The sequence below is a fragment of the Galleria mellonella genome, unplaced genomic scaffold (assembly GCF_026898425.1).
Source record: "Galleria mellonella isolate WM207_F2 unplaced genomic scaffold, CSIRO_AGI_GalMel_v1 utg28, whole genome shotgun sequence".
In the NCBI taxonomy this organism is placed as follows: domain Eukaryota; kingdom Metazoa; phylum Arthropoda; class Insecta; order Lepidoptera; family Pyralidae; genus Galleria; species Galleria mellonella.
Window position 1 is genome coordinate 5081777 of NW_026442064.1, and position 27916 is coordinate 5109692.

A 27916-nucleotide genomic window follows, 5' to 3' on the forward strand; every position below is an offset into this window, starting at 1 on the left:
CGCATGTTGCCTACATGTTGAAAGTTAAAATTGCGTTTAGTTACAACTTATATATATATATGTATATATATATATTAAGCATTTTGAATAGTCATTTGTTTAATGACGTGTTAATATCTCATATAAATTTTATCACGATTGAAGTCGTAGATTTTATCAAAGAATAATGTTTCAAATTAGTAGAACCTATCAGTGCTAAGTTTAATAATATAAATAAGATTGCGTTTAAAAAAAAATACTTCAATTGTAGTAAAACTAGTTATTTTGATTTAAAAATTAAACTAATAAATTGGTTTTCATTAAATTTCTATAAGACCAATCTGTACTGTAACCTTTGAGATAAAAAAATAATTTTCCAAATTAGTTTACAACTGACGGAGTTACAAGGTAACAAATATAAAAAAATACAACCAAATTGAGAATCTCATTCTTTTTGAAATCGGTTAATTATAAGTAAGTTAAATTCTTTTATATTTTCTTTCCATATTGTGTTTTTTTGTCTATGTTTTACTCTGTATTATGGTATCTATATTATATACGGTATTCTAAATTAAAAATGAATGTTTTTCTTTTGTTCAAAAGGAATTTAAAACGAGGTTTTAAATTTAAAGCAACTGTATTTTTTATTATAGCATGTTTCGTGACATCTTCGTCCATTATCAATCGATTTCAATGATTACTTTTTAAACATAACAAAGTTTAATTACAATTCATAGGTCTTAAAGGATAGCCTGACAGATAGTGTGACCTGTATATTTTTAAATTAAATGTCAGAGTACTAACGTAATAAACTATCAGTTAATGGATCTAGCAGTTAATTTATCACGTCGTTTATCTGCCAGATGTGTGTGATAATTTCCAACGCCATGAGAGTGCCTTATTATCAACGTGTGAAATAACATATGGATTATATAGGTGGTACCTATATAACTTGTAGAGACTAATTATGGTGTTGACGATCTATCGCAACTAACTCCTTACTAACACGGACATAATTTTACTTATTAATTTATTAAGCTTTGATTCATTTTTTTATTTAATTTGGTGTTATTTTGCGGTAAATAGTAAAAGGAAAGATTGTAGTTTTTTAGATTTGCCTCTACTAATAATAATACAATGAATCCTGGTTACGTGAGCTCTGGATACCTAGATACACGGCACGTGTCCAGCTAAGTTCAAATAAACTAGCAACGCAGCAGCCGAGTGTAATATTACACGAACCATTTCAAGCTACCTTTGACACCTTCACAACTCGAAACCTATTTAACCTACATACATGAAATTGTGTGCAGTTATTAGTTTGTCTAGAATCTACATCATGTATGTTGCTTTAATAGTTGTTGATTATATATATTAACATTTTAAAAATGGAGTTTTTATGTTTGACACACTGACTGACTTATAGATCAAAAACGTAATTCACTTCCAGATGACCTAGAAACTTGATATTTGGTATCAAAGTAGACAATTAGGCTTATATAAAGAAAAAAATCTAAAAACTGAAAATTATTCATAATAAGTATCAATAAAGAAATAATGAAGTTAAGTATCAAAATAGGTAATATAAATATAATTTTGTTTCTTATGTCGTATTGTATAGTTAAAACTGATTTTTCTATGCTTCTTAGAATGGCAAACAAGCTGACGGCCCACCTCACGAAAAGTGGTAACCGACATCTATAGACATGAGCAGTACCATGGACATAACAGAGTATACTGTTTCGCCCATGACACCATGCGTTGACATTACTGAGGACTCAGGTGTTATTCCTGTGTACCCTGTAAATTCACTGCGATATCCAACCCTTCAAACCAAAACACAGCCATGCAAACACAACTGCTTCATGGCAGAAATACGAATAGGACAGAAGTGTCCAAGCAAACGACTTCTACAAAGTCTTCCTTTGGTAGATTATTTGGACTGCGTATATTATTATAATCATATATTTAGTATATTATTAAGTTTTATGCTGGTTGAATTCGCCTCGATGCTATATTGGAAAGACCTGTAGATTGAAATCTCTTCTATTGATAATTATAACGAAGTCTCGACACTTTTGTACTGATAAACTTGTGTTACTGGGAATTTTGAAACTTCGCTAACTAAGATTTGATTTTTTGAATTCTTTCGATGTTTGCCTCTATAATTAGGATATTGCAGTTCATTAACCCGTAAAAATAAGACAAATTATTAAATTTAGACAAGTTATGTAAGTTTATTTTAAAAATATTATATTTTTTTCCACACTTGTTTCGTTTTTCACTACTATTTAAGGGTTTGTGTCGAAATGTAATTGTAATTCATTAACAGACTGATAATTTAGTTATAATTGAATCATGATAGCGGCTAGTCGCGTGACGAACTGTGTACGGAATTTAATTTACCAAAGTCAACTCTTTATAGAGTTATTCAAAATAGGGACAAAAATATTTCTCGGTGTATTAACAGAAAAGGAAAACTAAAACGAATACGAGCAGTGTAGTATCTTGAACTTGAAAAATATCTCTGCACATGGATAAAAAGGTAAGGAAATATAATATTTCTAATATAAGCGTGACTCTCGTATAAATAAGACAACTGTCGTTTTAAACCTGCTCATTTGGGGGAATTGGATAAATGAAAAGCCTCTTGTAAGTGATAAAAAATATTAGGTTCTTTTAGGTCCCAATTACGCAGGTTTTCTGTAATAATCCTCAAATGTTGGCAGTCATGTGGATTAAATAAAAATAATTTATTCGAAACGTATTGATGTAAAAATTATTTCTCTATGTATATAACATAGAAAAGAAAGGGGGAAAGGGATTGTTAGTAATGGAGACTGAGAATCCCATTGCTAGCAATGGACCCAACCAGGTCGACCTCCTCGCGGTTCTCCTTGGAAACTATCATGGTTAATTCCTGACGAATTCATCATGATGGGCTAACTGGCCTGTTTTCATTCTCATCTGTCACCCTACACTGGTGTTCCACCAGCGTATCCCGTTAGCGCAGGCGGGGTTACCATACCATTTTCACTTATCAAAAAAACATAAAAAAGAAGGAGAATAAGTAAAAAAAGGTGTATGGCTATTTTGCAAATGTCAGTAACAGGTATTAGTGGCATGGCAACAGGTATACAAGCATGGCAACTACTGGTAAAATCCCCGTATGGGAGAGGCTATGTTCAGCAGTGGACAGTTTTTTTTATGGATGATAATGAAATGGTAACCCTGCCTGCGCTATCAGTATACACGATCGGGGCACCAGTGAGGGTGAGGATATAGTCAGGCCAGTAAATCTATCGCGACGAATTTGCTAGTAATTAATCACGATGGTTTCCAGGGGAAACCGCGAGGAGGTCGACCTGACAGGTATATTGCTAACAATAGGGATTAACGTCCCCATTATTAATAATCCTTCTCCCAGCAGTGGACAGTTAATGGCTGATAAAACAAATCACAATTATTTTTTGAAGGACTGCGTGGAGGTCGACCTAATAGGGTACATTGCTAACAATGGGGCTAGTTTTAGTCTAATTACCGTTATCTCTTCCCGTTCCGTTCCGTCAGAAGCATTTGTCAACTGTTATACTTGTAGAGAACGTAAATCTCGATATGAACATATTTCGCCGAATATATTAATAAAACCGGAGCAGGTCACTAGTATTGATAACATAATTTGTAAAATAGAAAATTGTCAAAGAATATTTATCGTTACCTTTTGGCCGGCGTCCCGCATGGCTTGGTATAGATGTAGTTTGCGTGTGGCATCCCTCACGAGCGCGGTTTCGCGGACCACGCGGGTTGCCCATCTGCGCGCTTCCTGAGCCAGGGTCAGAGCCACAGAGTCGTGTTCTATTGTCACTGTGTCTATGGGGTCGTTGTCACACGGCTCGAACTCATACTGTTAAATAAACAATTATCTTTGATTCATAATTATGACATATGAAAGATTTAAATATAACAAATGTCTATAAAGACGACGTTTTACATTCACTAAGTATGGCAAAGTGAAAGACTAAAATGAGAATACAAATAAATTACCAAATTCATAGTTAATGCATTATTAATAGACACCTATTTATGATATTTTATTTAAAACTATGATCGTGAGCGGTTGTTGCCTAATTATCATGGTCAATTACATATTTACTTTTAATTAATAAATAAGTTCCATACTAATGTATCTTCCAAATAAATTAATGTTCAAAAGAAGAGTCCACTGCTGTGTGTGTGTGTTTGTATATGAGCCTCGAGCCTCAAAATCGGGTCAACTTTTTGTCAGCTAATTGTCAAATTAGCTTTCAGCAATAAATTAAATTTATTAGCAAAAAATTATTTTTTTCAGTTTTCTATATACTTACAAAATGTATCTTGACGAATTTTTTAATAAATAAAATTAAAAAAATAAAACGAGTTTTTGTGCATTAAAAAGGCGCAGTATTTATAAAACAAAATAAATATAGAAGTTATAAAGTTATTACTCATAACTATTATAATTGTAAAAGTTGTGAAAAAGTTGACCCGTTTTTCTCGACTCATTTCTACGGAGACACTTTATACATATAATCGAAGAGGTATACATTATTATTTGTTACTTGCTTCACCTATCCCTATAATGAAGTACTGCGTTCGTGATTCACTGTTCATCACAAAGGTTGACTGGTAGAGAATGCTACTAGTATTAAGTTCGCCTTTTATACTTTATTTTAATCAATAAAGTTATTTAAATAAATAATTATAAAAGTATAGCATAGTATAAATTTCTAAATGTTTCAATTACAAACCAAAATTGAGCAAATAGCAGTAAGCATCGTATTACTTAAGAGTTTGTATTATCATTATATTGAATAAACTGAAAAATCTATCTATGCAACCATCAGAAACTATCAACAAAGTACAGTAAATTAATATAGTGTTATACAACTATTTACAGTATGCTTCACTCCAAAGCATCAATATGGATAGATAAATAAAAAGCTAACATCTTTATAGACTAACATTTTCAAATTCAATTAACTGATTACATAGATTCAAACAACCTTCTTTTTTTTGTTCGGAGTGACGCGGACCTTGTTTGAATTTTAATGTCGCACTTACGAGAAAATAGCGCGAAACGAAAAGAATTATTTTTTTTCTCATTATCGACCTAATGGCTTTCGGAATTCAAGAATTAAAAATATTTGTTTTACATACGTTCAGACGTATAATTTAACCTCTTTTTATGTTTCCATACTTTTCTGAACTACCTATCCTAAATTTTGTATTCTGCGTTTATTAATAAATCTCTATTGTTTATAGTTTTCTCCAATTATAATAATTTCATTATAATAATAAAATGTACCTCTATAACATGTATTATTGAAACTTCTTTGTGGAGATAATATAACTTTAAATCTGGCCACATATATATGTTGATATTATTTTTTATACAGTTTTTGTTTCTATTCAAATGGTTGTCTCGTCTTGTATACCATACGTATTGTATTCTATTCTATATATTCTATATAGTATATTGTATTCTATACGTATTAATATATTGTTGTTCTTAAGAATATTATTTTTCACTGTGACCCTCTACATGTAAGTATATGTGTTTCTTTCCACCAACAACCTTTTATGCCCCTTTCAATCGGGCTTCCGACCCTCTCATAGCACTACTGGAGCGCTTCTTAATATTACAGAGGACATACGTCGGGCTATGGATAGCACAAAATTGACTGCAATTGTTTTGTTGGATTTCAGTAATGCTTTCAATTCGGTTGATTTTGATGTTCTCCTTAGCACCCTTCGTGCAGTCAACGTTTCCACTCCAGTTATCGAATGGTTCTCTTCTTTTCTTTTCGGCCGCCAGCAGTGTGTTAGAACCAATGATGGTTTATCGAACTGGGCTTCATTAACTGCTGGCGTGCCTCAAGGCGGTGTACTTTCCCCTTTATTATTTTCTATCTTTATTAATAATATTTCTCGAGTCATTACTTCTCCCTTCCATCTCTATGCGGATGATCTGCAGTTGTATCGTCACTTTATGCTGTCTGAGGTTACACAGGCAACTTCAGCTCTAAACGATGATCTACTGGCTATTCACTCTTGGGCTAAATCATTTGGTCTTATTGTTAATCCAGCCAAATCTCAAGCTATGATTGTCGGTAGTGGCAGGCTGAGGTGTAAGTTGGAATGGTCTCAGATTCCTCCATTGGTATACGAGGGTACTAGGATATCTTATACTGATAAAGTGAAAAACTTAGGACTTATTATGGATAGTACATTGTCGTGGACCTCTCATATTAATGACATTAGTAGACGGATGTACTTTTCATATCACTCTCTCAAACGTCTCCAATACTTTCTCCCTTTCAATACCAAAATTATGCTTGCACAATCTATTCTTCTTCCCATTCTGGATTATGCCGATGTCTGTTTCTTAGATGTGACCGAGGAGCTGCTAAATAAGCTTGAGCGGTTGCAAAATTTAGCGATAAGGTTTATTTTCAGCTTACGAAAATATGATCATGTCTCGGAATACCGCACTCGTTTAAAGTGGCTCCCAATTAGACATCGTCATGAGACACATGTCCTAGCGGTCCTATATAATATCCTTAATAATCCCAATTCTCCTTCCTACCTTCGTTCCCGGTTCCAATTATTACCTCCTCCTTCCAGACCTAGACGTCTTTGTCTGAACCAGTCCAGGGTACTGAAGCTTCCCTGCTGTAAAACCCATTTTATGGGTAACTCATTTGCATATCGTGCTGTACAGCTGTGGAATAAACTTCCCGTGAATATTCAGAATAGCCCGTCTAGCAGTTCCTTCAAAAAAAGATTAAAATCATTTTATCTTTCCAATTTAATTTAAATATAAAAATGATTAGAAGACTGTCATCATTGTGTTCTCTTGTATTTGATATTTATATGTTGTATTTAACGTGTGTATGTATGTGTGTATATGTATGTGTATATGTATATATATGTGTATGTGTATGTATGTATATATGTGAATGCATGTGTGTATATATATAATTATTTATAATTTATGTAAATATTTATTTAAATTTCTGTCTTGCACTACTACTGCCCACTCACTACTTCCTATGCCACTGCGTTAGGTTGACTGGAAGAAATCTCTTTTAGAGATAAGTTCGCCTTTGCTAACATTGTTATTAACTTATTGTTGTTACTGTATGTTTTTGTGCAATAAAGAATATATAAATATTAAAATTTTATAAACCTCGGATTGATAAATAAGTTTTCGCTACCAAGCTATGAAATGCTAGAATAATATAATACCACCACCAACAAGATTGTCTAAAACTAAACATATATTAAAAAAAAAGAGCTTAAAATGTTTTTAATTATGAAACAAAAAATTGGCATACCTTATAGGTATATAGCGGAAATATTTATTGCTTGAATGTTTGAATGTGACAGAAAGTGACCTCTGGCTACCTAGCCCTATTACCTAATACCTAATACCAAATAAATAACTGTTATTTATTTAAAATAAAATATTAAATGGTAAAGAATGTAAAGGACACACACAATCTATTTTATTCATATTTCTTTTTTATTATTATTTTATTAAGAAATTTCGCGACTGACTCTTCGCCACAACAGAATATCAGTGTTTTACTCTTTTGAGGGCAAAACAATAAATTGAATTGTGACCAATTTGTATTGCTATGGCACGCGCATGAAGGAAGAAAACTGTTACTTGTTTTATATATTTTGCTTTTTTGTATATGCATTCCTTTATCTCTTTTTTATTGCATATATTTGTTGTTATTTGTGTGCTGTAAGTAATGCAAATAAATTATCCATCTGTCTCAATAATAATATACAATATATTACTACACTGACCTGTATGTGTTGTTTCAATACTGGATAGTATAAGTACAAGCATTGCAAGTTATACTCTCTGGTGAGCTGCTGAGCTTGGTCCCTGATTTTTCCAAACGAGTGCTGAGTAGCTGAACATGTGAGGAGTTCGGTGCGACCCATCAGAGTTAGGAACTCTGACACTTTCTCGTAGACTGATGATTCCATGTTTTGCATGCAAGTTTGTAGTTCCACCAAAAAATAACGGTTCTGTAGGTAAAACAGGTTTTATAAGTAAATTTTAAAAATAACTTTTTAAATCAACATCAGTACCTATATGTATTTAAAAACAAAATTTATTTAATTGGCAACCGTCACTTATCTATAGACATAAATTTTTGTATTTTGTGATATTTTCTTTATTGCTTTTTATTGCATTTTGATTTTGTAAATTAAAAATCCTTAAGTAATCATTTTACGCATATTTCACCTGATGGGCATTAGCAGCTGAGATACTGAGCAAGTAGTCATTTCTGGCACCCGTGGACTTCTCCTCCAGCTGGTCCCTTCGGGAAGACACCTTAGCGCTGTTCTTTTGCAGTGAAGTTATAGACTGGAAGAACGAGCCTTTCTTCTTCTTCAGTCTGCGTACAAATTTTTATTCTTGAGTCATATTAAGAGGGAAAGGGATATAAAATAAATAATATCTCTACTAATATTGTAAATGTAAAAATGAGATTTTTTCTCTTAGTTTCTTAACGACTTATTTCACCATTATGAAATTTGGTATACACATATTATATGGAATAGAGGACATCGACCACTTTTGTCTCGATTAATGAACATATCCCGGTCAGGCGAACGAAGTCACGAGTAAAAGCTAGTGATTGATGCTGTTTAAAAAATATATGCTCACTACATCTGTATTATAATCCTCATGGGATAATCAGAGCATTTGTCAATAGTTTCCGTTCAGTGACACTCCATATGCTCATATTTTGTGAAGCTATTAGAATCTAATCTGCGAGCCTATTACAGTTATTCTAATTTATTTATTATCAGTTATCAGTATATTACATCACCGAAATCGGAAATTAAATTTAAATAAATTTTTGGCGTCAGCAAAAATTCCTACTCGAACTCGCTACTTGTGCAATCTTGTTCATGTAGAATACCATTGCATTACGAAGCCTTCCGTTAAGGAAAGGAGGATTTTATATATATATATATATATATATATATATATATATATATATATATATATATATATATATATATATATAATATGCCTGTTATAATGGCCTATTATAAGAGGTATCAAATAGTTATGTTGTGTAAGATTAAAGCACAAAAATATATAGATATCCAAATATAAATAAATATACGCGATTTTCAAGTATAAGTATAAGATAGCAAGTGTTTTTGTAAAATAGATAAATGTAATAAAGATAAAAAGCAAAGGTTTACGGGTGCTGGTAAATTAAAACATAATGGCCAAAAGATACTTTGATACTGAGGATGGTATAACGTGATATCATAAAATTTTCCCTGGACGTTGTTGCGACATCGTAAAATAAAATAAATGCATAAACATGCTCACGACTTGAATCCCGCGGGCATTTACGGACTGTCAAAGCGTATACAACCTAGAATGTGCATAAAATGTTACAGTCAGAGTTATTTCCTGATTAAAACTACATAGTTTTAGTTGAGAAATACCTTTGAAAACTCAAAAGTTAATACTTACTTTGATATATAGTTTGTAGAGTAAGTATGCACTTTTAAGTAACGTAAAGTCTCCGTTTAAACTGTCGTATTGCCTGAATGCTTCAGTTCAAGCTTCAAACTGGTTAAAACCGGGAAAGTTTGGTGACACCATTCGACTTGGGCTTTTGAGTTGGCTACCTATCTTTATTTTCCAAGATAAATGGTGGCTTACAGCCAGTAGCGGTGCTTTAGTGCAAGTTAAAAGCCTGATTTGTCCTACTGAAATTTTTAATACAATGCATATTTTGTCAATTTATTCTATTTTAATTTACGTTCTTCCTTAGCGTGGTGTTAATTTACTTACTTATTGAAAACTTTCCAATGAAATTACTTATTTGGGATTTTGAAATATATTTTGCTAATATCCTATTAATAAATATTATTTAAAAGAAGAACTTTTTTGATAAAGTCATGTACAGATGAAATCGAAATTAGTAGCAATATTTATTATTCTAAATGTAAAAGGGAATATTTTATTAAGGACACAACAATAAGTATATCTTCCATATTAAGACTGATGTCTGTGGAGGCTTAACATTTTTTGTCGTTATTCAACTTATATTTTTTAAGGAAATATATTCCGATTCACTGCTAGAATAAAAGGGCAGAATAAAAAAATAGAAAAAAATTATATGAGTATTTCAAGCTGTATATACAGTTTTTATAAAATGCACAATGAATATGTTTGCCAATCACAGTAATATAAAAAACTAACTGTCCACTCTGGCTTCACATGAGTAGATCGAATTTTCTATAATAATTTATTGTTTACATGCCGATAATGTAGCTATACATGAAAGAATTTTTAAAATCGTTTAAGTAGTTTTTGAGTTTGACTATTACGAACGAACAATCAAACTTTGTTCTTTATAATATTAGATTATAGACAACATGAACAATATTGAAGCGTGTTTAAAATAGGAACATTCCCACAGTTTATTTTCTATAATGGGCTAGACGACACTTTGTCGATTACTGTAAGTAGGTTACCGTGGAAAGTTTATATAGGAAAATTGCGACAATAATTTTTTCCTTTTTTAAAAACATCTTGAAGTCTATTGAAGTGTATTTGAAGAATTACTGAACTAAATTATAGAAGATAGTACATTTAAAATAGAAATATTTCTTAGTAACTAAGACTAAATAATGAGAGTTCTCTTTTTTAGGCCTTAACTAAAATATTAAACATCTTGTGTGGAAAACTTATATATATTTTACAATACTTTCTTATAACGTAAAAATCCTTATCTAATTGTTAAAATACAATATAACGTTGTCACGTTATATTTTGGAATTTGCACCATCTTCTACTCTACGCCAGAGCTAGTGCTATGCATTTAGTAAAAGATAAATAAAAGAAAATATCTTTATATATAAACTAGCTTTTCGCTTCGTCTTCGTCCGCATGACCGGAATAATGTTCACTGACCGGGAAAAAAGTAACCTATATCCTTCTCCGTCTTATACGTGTATATCGATTGGCGATAAGAGGAAACAAACAAACTATTTTATATATATATATATATATATATATATATATATATATATATATATATATATATATATATATATATATATATATATAATTACATACCTAATGTATGTCTGTATATAGAAAAAAAAACGCTAAAAACCAAGTCAGGGGGATATTAGAAATGAAATAGATTACGTCTGTTTGTACGAGCTAATCTCTGAAATTGTTGGACCGATTTAAATGGAATTTTGCATGGTACTTTACAAGCTCGGACAACATTTTAGATACTTTTAATCATGGAAAAATAAGGAGTTCCCGTGGGATAGTTAAAAAACTATAGTAACTTATATAGCTTAGTACACAACCTACTTAAGTAAAGTTATTTTAACGTAAGACAAAGAGTGAGAACGACATGTCATTTGTTAATTTTGATCCAGTATTCTCAGATATAATAAACAGATAGGTACATACATCGATACATACTAAACAAGAATAATAAATACCACGCGGACGAAGTCGCGGGCATCAGCTAGTTTATAATATTAGTAAGAAGGATGTATGTACATGTAAATAGTAGCCGTTTCCCGCGGCATTGCTCACTTCTATCTATGTAGTTCTCGTATATCCTTCCCATTGAAACCTTTCATTAATCTGGTCTTATATTGTATTATATACTTAAATGATAATTACGTACCTAATATTTTCATAAGGTTTCAGCCAATTCAACTGATCGGCTATTTTATAGCATTTTATATGTGATTCTTTAGATTGATATAACTCTTTTTTATTTATGAACCGATTGAAATAAAACAGACACTAAATGTTAAGTGGAACAAACCGCAAAGCATTAATGGAAACCGCATTCTAATCGGTTAAGCCGTTTCTAAGATTAGCGTGCACAAAGGTACAGACAAATAGTCAATAATTCTAAAAATCATTGTTTTTTTGGTTCTATTGCGTTCATAAAGTCCCCCTATAATAGTTTTTCTTATATATCTTCCATGTACAGACAGCGATCAGTTACGATTTTACTATATGTACTGATTAATAATAGATACTTTAAATATATGCAGAGTTCACAATATGCATACATATATACATGTATGTATACTAAGTTGTTAACTAAAGTAAAAGTTATTACAGCTGACGATACATTTACGCACAATATCATATTACGTACGTAATTCAAAGTATCAAGAAAATATTTTCTTAGCTATTTTCCTCGGAGGCTGCATTTTAAAGCAGCTCTCTAGTTATTATGTGGGGAGGTAAAATATGATTTTATTTTCCATTCTTTTACCATCTATCAGGTATTATCTAGTGTGTATTTTCTGTTTTAGAATCAGCAGTTACTTTCCAATTTATAAATAATATAGAATATTGTGAAGAGGAAAGATTTAATGCATTATATCATTACATCAGCCGTTAACTATGAACTGCTGGATATAGGCTTATAAACACTATGAGGGGGGGGGGGAGGTTGTCAGTACTTGCAACACTTGACAGGCAGATTGGCAACCGCAGTAAGGCTTTTGGTGATGTTTTAAGAGGGACTCTGCTGCCCATTCTTTGACTATTAAGTTACCTAAGCCGCTTCTTAATACACTTACGGGAAAGAAAGGACTGCAAGCCCATTATATGCTGAGACCATGTTTGGCGGCGAAATGTTCGTTAGTGTATTTATAATTGTAATTTTTCTATGTCTAATACTCAAACATACTCGCATTAGGATAATTAGTAGATCGTATTTCAACAATTTTTTTTATGCAACTTTGAATGGCAAACAAGCTGACGGCCCATCTGATGGAAAGTGGTAACCGTCGCCTATACACATGAGCAGTACCATGAACATAACAGAGTATACTGTTTCGCTATACATATACACATATATTATAAATGATAAATACACATATATGAACAAACATGTATTATCGTTGGATTGAACACATATTTTGTATTCTTAATTAACATAGTAGTAGCTAGTAACATTTATAAATTCGAAAATGAAATTGCAATGTCATGAAATTTGGCATAAAAGCAGATACAAGCTTATTATTCAGGTCAGTCAATATAGAGAGACAAGGCAGGGGAAAAATACGTTGATTTTAATTTAAAAACTTTTCGTGTAAATCCTTTATAAGCCACAGAGATCATATCATGAGATATCTGCTTGATGTTGTCAGAACAGTCTAAAGAACTCTTGATATTTAGATTATTTTGACACAAAAAGGACACGTTCAGACAGAATAAAGCGACTTAATTTGTCATAAAATTATTCATGATATACCAGAGAGGTCGCCACTGAGTTTTACTTGCACAGAGATGTTAGTATCAAATGATTAGAATGCTTTCACGAATTTATTTATTTTTGACGTGAATAGAATCGCGGGTACTGCTAGTTACATGTATAAATTTACTTACTTTTCCTCGATATCCTTTGCCTTGTCCCTTACGTCGTGGGCCGTGTGTTCCTCGTCGAAGTACAATTTCTTGGTCTTGTCTACATCGACCACAGTCAATTGTAATTCTTTGTGCGCTTGTGCAAGTGAATCTGTGCACTGTAACAATGACAAATATAAATTAGAACTTGTATATAAAGCAATTATATTAATAAAGCCTAGTTTACAATGAGAAATGTAGAAACATGAAACTACTTGCACGAAATTAATTTCTTCAACAATTCCTTATGTAGTCTTGGAATTACATGTGACATACAGTAATTTACACATTGTTTAAACCATAAGCCGATATAAATAATTACAAATCATAAAATGTTCAATAATTATTTGGATAGTAAAGTATTTAATTCAGTTTAATTACAGTAGTTAAATTTTATGAAAGACTACCAGTTATTAGACTTTGACTCATTCCTTCCTTCATTATTGTACCTGTTTGCATAATAGATTTTTACTTCTATTTGCAACTAACTAAAGAAAAGGAGATTTTTAATTCAATTGTATTATTATTATGTTCATTTATAAACTAAAAATTATTTTTATCTGAAAATATATATTTTTAAATTTGTTTCGTAGAAATTCCATCAAAATAATTCCAATAGTTTGGTTTTTAAATTAAAATAACGGGTTCTGCCACGATTGTTGTCGGTATTTTTTCTTGACAAATTAAATGTATTATATTCAACTTTAAAAAGTAGTTTACGTAGTTTAGTAGTAAAAAAGCATTCTACTTTTTAAAAAATAAGCCGACAGTTTAAATTATAGAAAATGGTTACACCATTTTTATAATTTTTTAGCAGCTTAGATTACAAATAAAGATAAAAGTTAACAAGCCCTTGATGTTAAAGCAAAATCGCAATATGATGCACAGAAAACAAATTCACAAAGATGTTGTCGATTGGAAACATTGTTTTCTATTGCTTACCGAATATTTGTAAATAAGTCTATAGAGAATTAGAATTGTTTATCTAAGCCCATTTTATTGACATTATGTCCGTGGACGATGGTCTTATATTAAAAAAAAGGTTGGATTTAAAATTGGAATGTCAATATTCGTAATTAATTTCCAACATACGTTAAAAGTGACCAATTAAACCACAGATTAAACACGAAACTCATTACTTACATGTAACATAAATGACCGCCCGCATATCTCACTCGTCATATATTTCGCGTTTGATGTGTACCGTAATATACTGTTTATTACAGTTTGATTGTTTCATCAGATTGCAGCTTTCATATATTTAAATGACGTCGTACTAAATCTACTTTAAAATATTTACTGTTGACATGAAGGCAACTGTTGATGGTTCGTATCTTATTATATCAGATTACGCTATTTTCATACGAGTATAAAAAAGATTTTTTTATACTATTGCTGATCTTAAGTACCAAGAGTATTATTGTACTGTAATCATTATTACAAATATTATGGATGTGGATGTTTCTTTGTGTATTTGTTACTTCTTGATGCTTTAACGACTCAACCAACTGTCACTAAATTTGGTTTATATGTACTTTTTGGATGGGGAAGAGCTTGGGCTTTTTGGTTTTTGATAAGTGATGATGAAGCAATTTAGTTGAATTTTCATCAACGTACACAGATAGCGCAAAGGAGATAATTATTTTATTTCTTTTTATTAAAAAAGATACTTCTTTGCCATTACAAATTGCATTTAGGACCGTCTCACCTTTTTGGCGACATTAAGTTTGTGTTGCCTTAGGAACTTGGCCTCGTCTGCTATTTGTTGCTGGAACACCTCTACAGCGGCTAGTCTGGCGCGCGCTAGCTTCTCGTTCTCTTCTAGCACGGTGCGCCAAACGTTCCACATGTTCCTGAACAATACAGTACAGTTAGGTTTCTATGAGTAAAAATCAATAAAATAATATCATTAACCATAAATGTGTACATTGTTTACATTCCTGTTTAGTAACACGGTACTTGGAGCAGAGCCGATATATCTAACCCCACTGCGTGGCCCGTCAGTGTGCTTTGCAGTCGACTCCCCTACAAGCATACCCTACGCATCCTCTGACAATATTCGTCAGACCTAGGCTTAATAGCCGAGGCTGGCGCCCCAATAAGGCTCATCCAATTCGATATCCAATCCAATATATACCGAACTCTTTTGACGACTGGTGCAACGTTATTACTATTTAGTATGTTACATATGGTTAGTTGATTACAATTATTTTGTTTATTATTTATTCTGTTTATATTATTTATTATATTCTATTAATATTAACACGGCTATTAATAATAGCGGAGTTAAACAAACTAACCAGTGATATGGATTTCCACTAAATATCATTCAATTCAGTAAAATAGGTTATTTATACTTCGCCGAGCATATTGAAAATATTATGACAGATCACAGATAAAATTTGGCATTCTTTGCAGTCGGGTAGATACTTAGGCGTTTCAGATACCAACTAATATCGTTACCGCTCCGATATCAATATATTGCGTACCTCTGAACATTGATGGCGGAAAAATAGGCCATCGCAAATTTGAATACCGCCAATTGTAGGATATTGTAGGATATATATGATCTCAATAAATACTTCAACGGCTTAGATTATATAAATAGTCCTCAAATTCATTAACGGCTTACATTATATAAATAGAGTGTCATCATAGATATGCTTCGAGAAAAATGGGTTAACATTTTCATACAATTTTGCGTGATAAATAGTTCTTGAGTGATTCCTTTATAACTTATATATTTATTTTGTCTTATAAATTCTGTATCTTTTTAATGCGTAAACACTCATTTTATTTATTCAATAATACGTCAAGATACATTTTATGTGTAAGTATATAGGATACTGATAAAGAAACGAGTCTACTAATTTGACAATTAGCTGGCAGAATGTTGACCCGTTTTTGAGACTTGATCTAAATAATCTAAGTTTAACGGTTTTAAAAATTCTTGCACCTTCTATAAGTCTTCTGTAAGTTACATTACCATCAAGCAATATGGACTTATATTTATATTTTATTTTCAATTAAATTGGAAATATAATAATTGTTATAACGTACCTACCTAAGTTCCCGCGCAAAGCCGGGGCAGATCGCTAATTCAATATAAACTAACCAAGTAATATGCCAAAAATTCATCATCATCATGTCAACCGTTAACTACCCATTGTTGAACATAGGCTTTCCCCATATGAGTGGGCTTTCGCAGTAGTTGCCACGCTTGGCAGGCGGATTCACAATCGTAGGCCTTGGTGATATCCCAAGAGTGATGGTGCTGTCCATTTCTCGACCATTAAATTTAAGTTAGACTTAATGCTCATCAAATTATAATTGATTAACTTGCATTTGGTCTAATTCTTTTGTGTCCAGACCATGTTTGTTTTATGATAACCCAAGAATTATTCATTCTGTTCGAGTCGCCAACAAAATTTAATTCAACGCAGTAGAATCGTTGAATAAATAAGCAGAAACTATTATTTAACAAGTGATGTAGTGTCCTGTATATTTTATTATATTAGGAAAAAAAAAACTTTTTATTAATTTTCCGTCGCCATTTGTTTATTTGTTTACATGTTTATATTTTTAAATACAATTTTCATACAAAAAGAATTATAAAGTCCAATCATTCGTTTCATTGGAAGTTAAAACAAACCCAAATGAACATATTCGGACGTGTAATTCCTCTGGGTGTTATAACATATTGCTTAGTATATTCTGCTTGTGAGTTTGTATTTATATGACCGATATGTAGATAGACACCTATATATCGTTATGTCACAGTGTGACGAACAATCAGTAGTGTAACGCCTTGATCATGTCCCGAACGATTACATGATAATTCGGGTCATATTATTTTCTAAATTAGGCAACTAGTATAAAAAAAAAAAAACTTTAGACAGTGGACTATGTGAAGTGATTTTTTATCTATAAAAAGTCCTTTAATAAAATAATCTACTAAATTATTATTCTTACAGTACTAATTCTTATGCTGTGAAATTGAAATATAAATTTTTACGCTTTAGTACACTTTGCAATCAGCCTTGAAAATTTCCATATCCAAGGCTACTTGGCGTTTATTTACTGAAATAACTGGTCATTTGTAATTGTAATTATAAATTTTACATGACAGAGAATCAGTATAAAATGAAACTCGAATTCTCAAACTCAAAAAAAGGAATAATACAACTCTAAGCAGGAAATGTTTGGTAAAAAGGTATTATTAAAAACTCTAATGATATTGATCGGTATTTAACTTAATTACGGCGTGTAAAAACAGGAAATATAAATACTCATAGGTTATATAAAAATATGATGGCCATTTTTCTTAAAACTCTTCTACTTAGAATTCAGATAAAGATCTCACCAACAGCCCTTTGAATTGCATCATTATAGCATGGTACGGACCACTTCCCATAACAGGAGCCCAGGGTATTAACTATCAATACGCTTGTTAGGTGACTTGATAAGTTATATTTTGAGTTTTTCTCCTCTAGTAGGTAGAAAAGTATTGTACTTTGTTGCTCTTATTAGTTGCCTTTAAACATTCCGGGGATGACAGTGTTGGAAGTATCTTTATTTAGTTTATTTCAAAAATAATACAATAACTATAAAAGAAATAAGAAACTTGACTCTAGAGTAAGATTAAAAAGTCAGTATAAATAAGAAATTTTATTTATACTCCTTATCGAACGTAGAACATATATGGCCGCCCTAAACTGAACATCCCTAAAGGCTTAAAGACATAACTAACTCGTATAGAATGAAATTGACATTCTAAAAATATCTCGCATCCAATATCGCCTGCGATCCCATCCAGCCAGCAATTCATTAATCTCAGAATATTTAATACACATATAATATTTACGTATTGAATCGAATGTCTTACTTCTTACTAATATAATAAATTGTATTTAGACAATGTCTGTAAATGGGAGATATTTAAGAAAAAATAACATGATGGGTTTTAATAAGACCAATTGATGTCAAAATAACATTTTTTTAGAAATTTTGTCTGTACGATTGTTCTGACATCACACAAAAATTACTGCACTAAATGTGATGCGGGGTTCATATTTGTATTTTTAAAGGTCTAACTTAAAATATGATGTATTTTTTTTTCTTGATACTTTATCGAGAAGTGGTCAAAATGATTGGTTTTCCTTCTTCTAAAATTCTCGCGTAGGAAGTAGCAGACGAAAAGTTTGTTATGAATAAATCGATCGGAACCTTTACATCTTTTAACTATATATAAACCGTTCTGTACCGAAAGATATAACTTTATGTTCATCAGCTGGGGAAAAACAAAGATCAATCAATTATAACTTTCATAGGTACTTATCTTAAAATTCGAAAATAAGGTGAAAGGAAGTGTTGCAGTATTACAATCTTATGCAAATTATCAAATATGTAATTATAAACTGTTGTTAATTTCTTACATATACGCCCAACTGTAAGTAATATGATTTACCACTGTATGTAATAAAAATAAAGGATATCCGTTGTTCGTTTTTCAAAAACAGTAGATTCTATATAAATTTCTTGTTAGAAAAGAGACTAATTACAAATGAACACAACATACTACTTCTCTTGCACATGTTACTTCTCCGCGCAAATAAAGAATACACATGTATTTATTAAGCTCTCTCTTGTAATTATTATATTTTATTATTATTAAATCAGCCATTTGTTGTCCACTGCTGGACATAAGCCTTCCCCATAAGGGGGGTTTTGCCAATAGTTGCCACGCTTGGCAGGCGAGTTGACAATCGCAGTTAGGCTTTTAGAGACGTTTTAAGAGGGCCGCTGCTGCCCATCCCACGCCCTCCCTTAGTCGCCTCTCTTATGACACCCACGGGAAAAGTATGGGCGGCTCATTCTATTCTGGGGCACACACAGCGATTATTATATTTACTGTTCGTTATTATATATTTTTTTATTATAAACTAACTGCCTGCTCCGGCTTCACACAAATGTATTAATGAAGAAAGCGATACCAAATCTTTTTCACTCATTTTTTTAAATGTAATTTTTTAACCCACATTTTTTTTAATTATAAATTTTTAATTAATTTTATTAAAATTTTGTTTTAATATTTTTATTTTTATATACGATTTTTCATATATTTTTGTTCATACAAACATAGTCCTGCCAATCACAAATACAAAAAAAAAAGAATTAATTAAATAGCTACAGCTGTTCTAAATTGATGCGCTTACATATGTACATTCAGGAATTTATTTTTATTTATATAAAATAGATATGTTGTATACATATATAAATGACATAAAAATGATTTAATGCACAATGGTGAGATATCCCATAGAGGGATCTTTTGCAGACAACCCTTGAGAAGCTAAAAGGAATCAATAGAATATTCGAGGGTGATAGCTGTACTGACGAAACTCTAACATATCTCTTTAATACTATACATATCGGCACATGACTACACATATATAAAATGGCATATACTTATATCTGTATATGTCATATCTATAAAAGGCGTTTAATAGGTACATATTAATAACACAATTAGTTCAGCGGAACAGCAGTTTTACATCACAAATATATCGTCTTAGTCAAAATTCGACTAAGCAATTATTATGTTGACATGAGGTAATTCTATTATTCCGTTATCATGAATTTCATAAATAGGAAAACTAATGGAATATATCAGTTTTAAAGAAAACATAGATAGATAGAGCCTCTGTATTGTTTTCTCCAAAAGATTACAAAAGTAGTTACAAAAAATTATTACACTTAGAAAACAATGGGCGACCTTATCGCTAAAGCAGTCTCTTTCAGGCAACCTTTGGATGGAGAGGAGTAATTGTAAACATATAAGAGATTTAAAGTTAAACCTTTAGCAACATAACTGTGAAAACCATATTCAATTTGGTATAATAGTTTTTTATGACGGTGAAACAAACAGATAACGAAACAGACAGTTTGACAAAATTTCTAAAAAAATCTAATTACAGTTTTATTATATTAGTAACATGAGATATATTATTTCTGCCTATTTATACCCGTCTAACAGAAATACCTACACATATTTTTATTCATATCTATGGCAAAGTATCTCCTTTCGAATGCTAAATACCCAGCTGTAGTAGGAAGGTACATGTTATATTCTCTTGTCATAATACATCTTCCGTTTTATATATTTATTTGCATATAAATATAATCTTTTATATATTTATGTTACTTAATTTTCAAGGGAAAGGCAGCAGCGCCCCTTTTAAAACATCACCAAAACCAAACGGTAGTTGCTAACTTGCTAACTCGCCTGCCAAGCGTGGCAACTACTAGCAAAGCCCTCCAATAGTGGTAGACCTATCTTCAGCAGTGAACAATTAACGGCTGGCATGGTGATGACATATTTATGTAATTTTTTTATTTATAGATATATATATATATATATATATATATATATATATATATATATATATATATATATATATATATATATATATAGTCGACATTTTATATTAGTATATGCTTTTATATAGTTTTTCTTTTTATTTTAAAGTACCAAACATTTCTGTTTGGGCTATGGTTGACTGGTAAAGAAAAACTTTAGATGTTACGTCCGCCGTTTATGCCAGACTTGTTAAACTAACAATCAAATCTTAATTGATAAATAAAAAAAAAAAAACTAATCAACCATTAATTTTATCCATTACATTTATCTAAATAGAATATCATTAATTAATTTATTTATTAAATATATATTAAAAATTACACAATAACTTTTAATTATTAACATAAGTATAATTTCATGTATTAATTATTTTAAGAAGAAAATTTCTTTGAGTTCACCACCGACTGACAAGGCACCAACAAGGTTAGCCGTAATGCCCCGTTGTATGACAATTGAAATGCGTTGACCAATCATTATTAATAACTAGCTATAATCTGCAACTCTATCCATTACAATTAATCTGTGTACTAGATTATCAATAGTACATGTAAACTAATAAAATTTTACATTTAGCTAGATATAATATTTGTTAAAGGAAAGATCAATACATAACGTTGTAATAATAAAGGAAAGAAGGTAGTAAGAAGGACAGAAAACTTATTATTAGTTACTGTTCGGCTCCTTGCTGGTCGCTGGTTTTGTTATAGGTAAATTTGTCAGGAACTTTGAACCAGAAAAATAAAATTAGATAAAAATAAAAATGCCATGTATAGACGTGTATGTATTGTGATGTAATAAATAAGACAAAAGAAACATTCCAACCAAACAAGTATTTTACAATTATGAAATAGTTTGTATTACAGTATTTGTGTTCGTTATGAATAGTCACCCTAAAACCTTAATGGAAATAATAATTATTAACCTTAGAGCCAGTACGTAACAAAGTAGGAATGTCTAACGCATAACTATCTTTCTTTTCTTCGATGTCTTTGAGCTACACCTGGTTTAATATAATTAATTATAACAAGCCTGTATCAAAGTACGGCGTCAGTAAAATAGATCAAATCCTATGCATAGTGGCTTTGTTACTTAATATTACAGAGTACTGACACAGTTGCTTGTTACTGTGCAAGCTTTATTTGCAGGAATTTGCACTTATAAATATTAAAATTTGAAATTTGTTATTTCATAAAATAAAAAATTTAATTTTAAATATTATATTATACATTTATTTATTAGATATATTACACTGCAACTGTGATGCATCACATACTCGAATATATAAACACTCCATGTATTTACACAACGAAATGGTACAACCACTCATTTATTAATCTGATATTCCACGAATAGTACCTACCGCCCACAACGTCCCCTTGCCAATTTTTGCTATCTAGAATCGTACATTGTGAATTATAAAATTAATTTTAAAATATAAACTAAAGCACTACTTACTCTAATGCCTAATGAACACTAGCCACTTAGAATAAAGAGATTCCAAATTCAAATAATAAAAAAGTATCGAACACTGCGCTAATCTACTTATGTCAAATTTTACTTAAAAGTTTTCCCACCATTTTGATCTATAAATATTTATGCTACTTATTTAAGATGTTGATGTTGTTGTAATCTTATTTTCTTACTATTATAATACAATTATAACTAGACAATGTGAATATATGGGAGATATTTAAAACAAGTAATATGATGGGTCCTTAGGATGGGCCTTAAGAGAACACACAAAGACCAAAAAAAAATATTTTTGAAGTTTTGTCTATCTGTCTGTATGTTTGTTCTAGCATAACTCTACACTACTATACTCTATAATACTTTTAATACTACACCAAATTGGACGCGGTTTTGTTACTCAATTCAGTTCACAGTTGTATTCCTGAAGATCTAACTTTTAATCTTGTCTATGTTTTATCAAGTTGTATAAGCCATTTAGAAGTAGACAACTACATTGGTTTTCCTACTTCTGAAACCACTCATATGAAGTAGCAGGCAAAATTCCAGTGTATAATATGAGTATATAATAATTTGCCCCCTAATAAAAATAACTACTTCAATCGTGACAAAAAAAAAAGCATAAAATAAATAATAAAAAAAATTGAATATTTTTTAAATTGATATTAATTTGTATTGTCATTTAACTAAAATACACTGAATGACTGGATCTATGTCCTCCTTTATGCCAAATACTGCGTACGAAATTTCATAGCGTTATTTTTTTTTTGTGGGTGAAAATGGTATGGTAACCCCGCCTGCGCTAATGGTATACGCTTGCGGAGCACCAGTGAAGGGTGATGAGAAGGAGATGAGAATGAAAACAGGCCAGTTAGCCCATCATGATGAATTCATCAGGAATTAACCATGATAGTTTCCAGGGAGAACCGCGAGAAGGTCGACCTGGTTGGGTATATTGCTAGCAATGGGATTCTCAGTCTACATTACTAACAATCCCTTTCCCCCCATTTCATAGCGATTGTATGAGCTATTACAGCGTCAAGAGTCAACAAAGAAATTCATTTACACATTTATCATGTTAGTAATTATTTGCTCATTTATAATAACAGCTTTATATTACTAAAACCCCATTACATCATTTTTCACTTGAATTTGTATAATCACATCATCTATTCATAATAAATGCATAAAACAATTGTATTTTTGTTGCAACGGATGTCCGATTTGATACTTGTAAATATAATACAATGTAATATTATAAATTTTAATAGAATATTGGTGTATATTATTAATTTTTTTTATACATCTTAGAATGTCATACAAGCTGACGGCCCACCTGATGGAACGTGGTAACCGTCGCCTATAGACATGAGCAGTACCATGGACATAACAGAGTATACTGTTTCACCCATGATACCCTTCATGCGTTGCCATTCCTGAGGACTCAGGTGTTATTCCTCTGTACAACTATGTAAACTATGTAACTATGTAATTATAAAAATAATCCCGAGTGGACTGAACTGCAGCTGTCCTTCTCAACAAAAATTTAAAAATATTCATCACTAGCTTTTTGCTTTTTACGTTGTGCGGGTGGATTACAGAAATAGGGAAATCAATAAAATGCACCACTTTTAGATGACGTATCAAGATAAAATGTATACCAGTGATTAAGATAGGCCTTCAGGAAGAATCATCATCATATCAGCAATTAATGATCCAGTGCTGAATATAAGCTTAACATACTTCTTATCTATTTTTTTAACGCACCAACTATCTATTTATTCATTAAATCTTTCTACCCAAAAGTTATCTGGAAGAGATTGCTCAGCACTAAGACCCCTTTTGTACACTATACTTATCGAAAATTCATTAAGAAAATTTTGGTGTAATAAAATTTTAAATAAATAAAAAATAAATAAATAAGCCTCCCCCTTTGGGAGTTTTGCCAGTAGTTGCCATGCTTGGCAGGCAGCACACCTTCAGGAATACAACTGTTACAAACGCATTCAATTTGATGTAGTATTGTTTTTGTGATGCCAGAACAAACACACATTCGAACATGCAGAATAAAAAAACATTGTATTGGTCTTATTAGGATCCCTTAGGAAATTTTAAATAAGAAATCGCATGTGTAGATGTTATAGTAAAAAAAGAAAGTAAAAATATTGCGGCATAAAGAGAAAAAAAAAATATGTTGTATTACACACGTCACTGGTCGATTAGAAATGACTACATTTGGTTATATATGCTTTATTGTTAGTTCCGTTTTTAGTTTTAATTTGTAGATGTGTATCTAGGATCTTTTTTATGTCAATATATGGGTGAAATACAAAAATAAAGCTCTGAAAAAGCTATGCAATTCAGGGTTTCTTGACGTCACAAAACGCGCTATTGAAGCTTTTTTACTAATAGCAGTACATATAGTTAAGATTAAATTAAACTTGTGGGGTCAACGGTCTCGAGGGAAGCCAGCTCCTAAGTCAAGCTGATCTAAATTAGCACACCTGTCACCTAGCATACATGTCGCTAAACGCCAGCGCACATAAAACACTTGATTAGTCATACAATTAGAACCTCTGAGTCATAGCACACAACCTTCGGGTAAACTCGACCCCACTTTTTAGATTTTTATTCCGTAATGCAATAGATTTCTAGTTAACATAACAAGATAAGTTATATATCAGTGCGCCGCCGACTGTGCGAATTTTATTTTGGACGGCCATTTTATTTTACTTGCTCATCCGCAGCAAGTTGAGCCCTTTGGCATTTTTACTGATGCGTCTAGGTCAGACGTTGGTGCCGTACTTCAACAATAAATAGGTAATATTAGGTTTCTTGGGGGGAAAGGGATTGTTAGTACTGGAGACTGAGAATCCCATTGCTAGCAATATATCCAACCAGGTCGACCTCCTCGCGGTTCCCCTTGGAAACTATCATGGTTAATTCCTGATGAATTCATTATGATGGGCTAACTGGTCTGTTTTCATTCTCATCTATCACCGTTCACTGGTGCTCCGCCAGCGTATCCCGTTAGCGCAGGCGGGGTTACCATACCATTTTCACGCATCAAAAAAAAAATATTAGGTTTCTTCAGTAAAAAACTAAATCCGAAACAGTCCTTATGACCAGCCTATTACCATGAACTCTTAGCGGTATATGAGACAGTGCAACATTTCCGTTATATATTGGAGGCACAACAAGAAATTACCACCAGATCAACTTAATCAGTTATCTTTTATTTCTCAATTCACGACTGACGTAATACACCTTAAAGGTTCAGACAGCATTGTCGCTGATGCTACATATGTCGCGAGTCGAAACTATACACGTAGCTTACGAATTGGCTGAGCTAGCCAAATCTCATAACGTCGGGATCACCAATTAAGCGAAACGTGTAAATTATTAAGATGCTTTATATTGTAGTTCTTTTTTATCACATCTTCATCAGTAGAAAAAACGTAAAGACTATCAATGACAATGTAAAACATAAGACAATAGAAAATTAGTATAAAAATTGTTCGCGACATTATTGTATATGTGTAATTATAGTGATATTTATAGCAATGTTTATAGATAGTTGTTAAGTCTCTAGTTTAATCGTTTTTGTATACTGTTATTTTATATAGATTTTACATAGATTTAAGATACCTATAGTGTAAGTTAAATAAAGTATTCCTTTGTGTGTTATCATTATTACCTACAAATAGAAATAGAAATTGTAACAATAAATAGAATTAAGAAATTGTAAATTGTAATAAATAAATAAACGCTATAGGGTACCGATCTGAAGAGACACGCGTCTCGTTCATTCTCGCCCCGTCCCGCTCACACAGATTCGCTAACGCGAGTTGGAAACGTTATCGTGCGAGCGGGCGGGTATAAAGATAGGCCGCCTCCCGTCGAGCGGCATTCGCTTCCGGGCAGCGACGCACTACACTCGAGAAGAAATAGGACAAGAAGAAAAAATACTCTCTTCAGACGGTACCGGAGGCTTCAGAATAGTAATCGCTGTGTTTCACTCCAGCCTGAACCAACGCCCCTACAGTCCACGCTCACCGTACGGCAGTCCACACCGCACATCGTGGTCCTTCGAGAAGCCGGATTGCTGGAGGAACACCGTTGGTACATCAAGAAGCCGGATCGCTGGAGGAAGACCATTCTGAAGCCGGATCGCTGAAATGCCGACTACGAGAAACATGAAGTCGTCGCAACAAAAAATCGCCGTCACCGAAGCCACAACGTCCGCCGCCACCACGTCGACTACGGCCGCCGGAACGCTGTCCGTCGCTGCCACGCCATCCGTTGCTGCCACCACGTCGTCTGCGGCTGTCAGAACGTCATCTGTCGCTGCCACGTCGTCTACCGCCGCCACCACATCGACTACGAACACGTCCGGCGATACGACGACCACAGGAGCTACGGAGACTACCGAAGCCACAGGAACGACAGAGGAGACAGCAAGGAAGAAGGAACCGAAGCACGGCACGGCACGCACGGTTCGCACCACGGCCTCACAGAAGAAGAAGGCTCTGGCCAAGGCACGGGAGGAGCTACTTCGAAAGGAGGTGGAATTGGCTGCTGCACGTGTCGCCGCCCTGGAAGCCGAATCAGAGGACGACGAGGAAATAGAAGACGACGACGCTACCGTCAGAAGAGAACGAACGTCGGATTGGGTTCATCGAAGCACGCTAGCACTCACGATGGAGCCGCATGTACCAGAGATAGAAGAAGTCACCGGCAAGCGTCAGGGGTTCGTCCCATCGAGACCCGTTGAAGAGGATTCGAGAGCGCCGCCGCCACAGCCGAGCAGCGACGCACTTCACCGGGACCACGCACGCCACGTTGACCCACATGCCGCCATGCCTACGATAGCAGCAGCGATGCAGTCGATGAAGAAGGAAGAACCGGTGCTGAAGGTGGGCATCGATTGTAACGAGTTTGCGATCGCCATGCAGATGGCCGCTCGCAACATACTGCCCTCCACAGCGTCAAGAGTCACCGAGTTGCCAGTCTTCAATGGATCGTCGAGCGAGTGGTTACCATGGAAGATGGCCTATGAAGAAAGCGCAAGTCAACACACAGAACAAGAGAACCTAGCAAGACTGCGCAGAAGTTTGAAGGGGGCCGCAAAGGACGCGGCACGCTCCCTATTCGTCGGGTCTACGACCGCAGAAGAAGTGATGAAGATGTTAGCCGCGAGGTTCGGCCGCCCTGGAGCACTCGTCACAGCCGAACTGAATAAACTCCGCGCGCTACCACGACTCTCGGACAACGCAAGAGACGTCTGCCTCTTCGCAAGCAAGGTGCAGAATGTCGTCGCCACGATACGAGCGCTGAACAAGAGTCACTACCTCTACAACGAAGAAATAGTGAGAAACGTCACAGAGAAGATGCCGTCGGTACTACGCTTCAAGTACTACGATTTCGCCAACGACCAACCAGAGGGACAACCGGACCTCATAACACTCTCTCAGTTCCTGCAAAGGACCGCCGCACGATGTGGAAACTTCGCCCCCGCCGAGGAGATACCGTCCGAAGACCGGCGGGAGTCCGCT

At 33.1% G+C, this 27916-nt stretch overlaps 1 protein-coding gene across 1 annotated transcript in view; it reads right to left on the reverse strand.

Moving 5' to 3' along the window:
• The window catches only part of LOC113519744 (protein nervous wreck), a 78091-nt gene that overhangs the window by 13580 nt on the left and 36595 nt on the right, over positions 1 to 27916 (reverse strand). Inside the window, exons 4-8 of the mRNA XM_031911436.2 lie at positions 15183 to 15327; positions 13457 to 13593; positions 8285 to 8438; positions 7837 to 8064; positions 3698 to 3883 (exon numbers count right to left, since the gene is read on the reverse strand). Of these exons, the coding sequence (XP_031767296.1) occupies positions 3698 to 3883; positions 7837 to 8064; positions 8285 to 8438; positions 13457 to 13593; positions 15183 to 15327 (850 nt within the window). The remainder of the gene's footprint in view (positions 1 to 3697; positions 3884 to 7836; positions 8065 to 8284; positions 8439 to 13456; positions 13594 to 15182; positions 15328 to 27916) is intronic.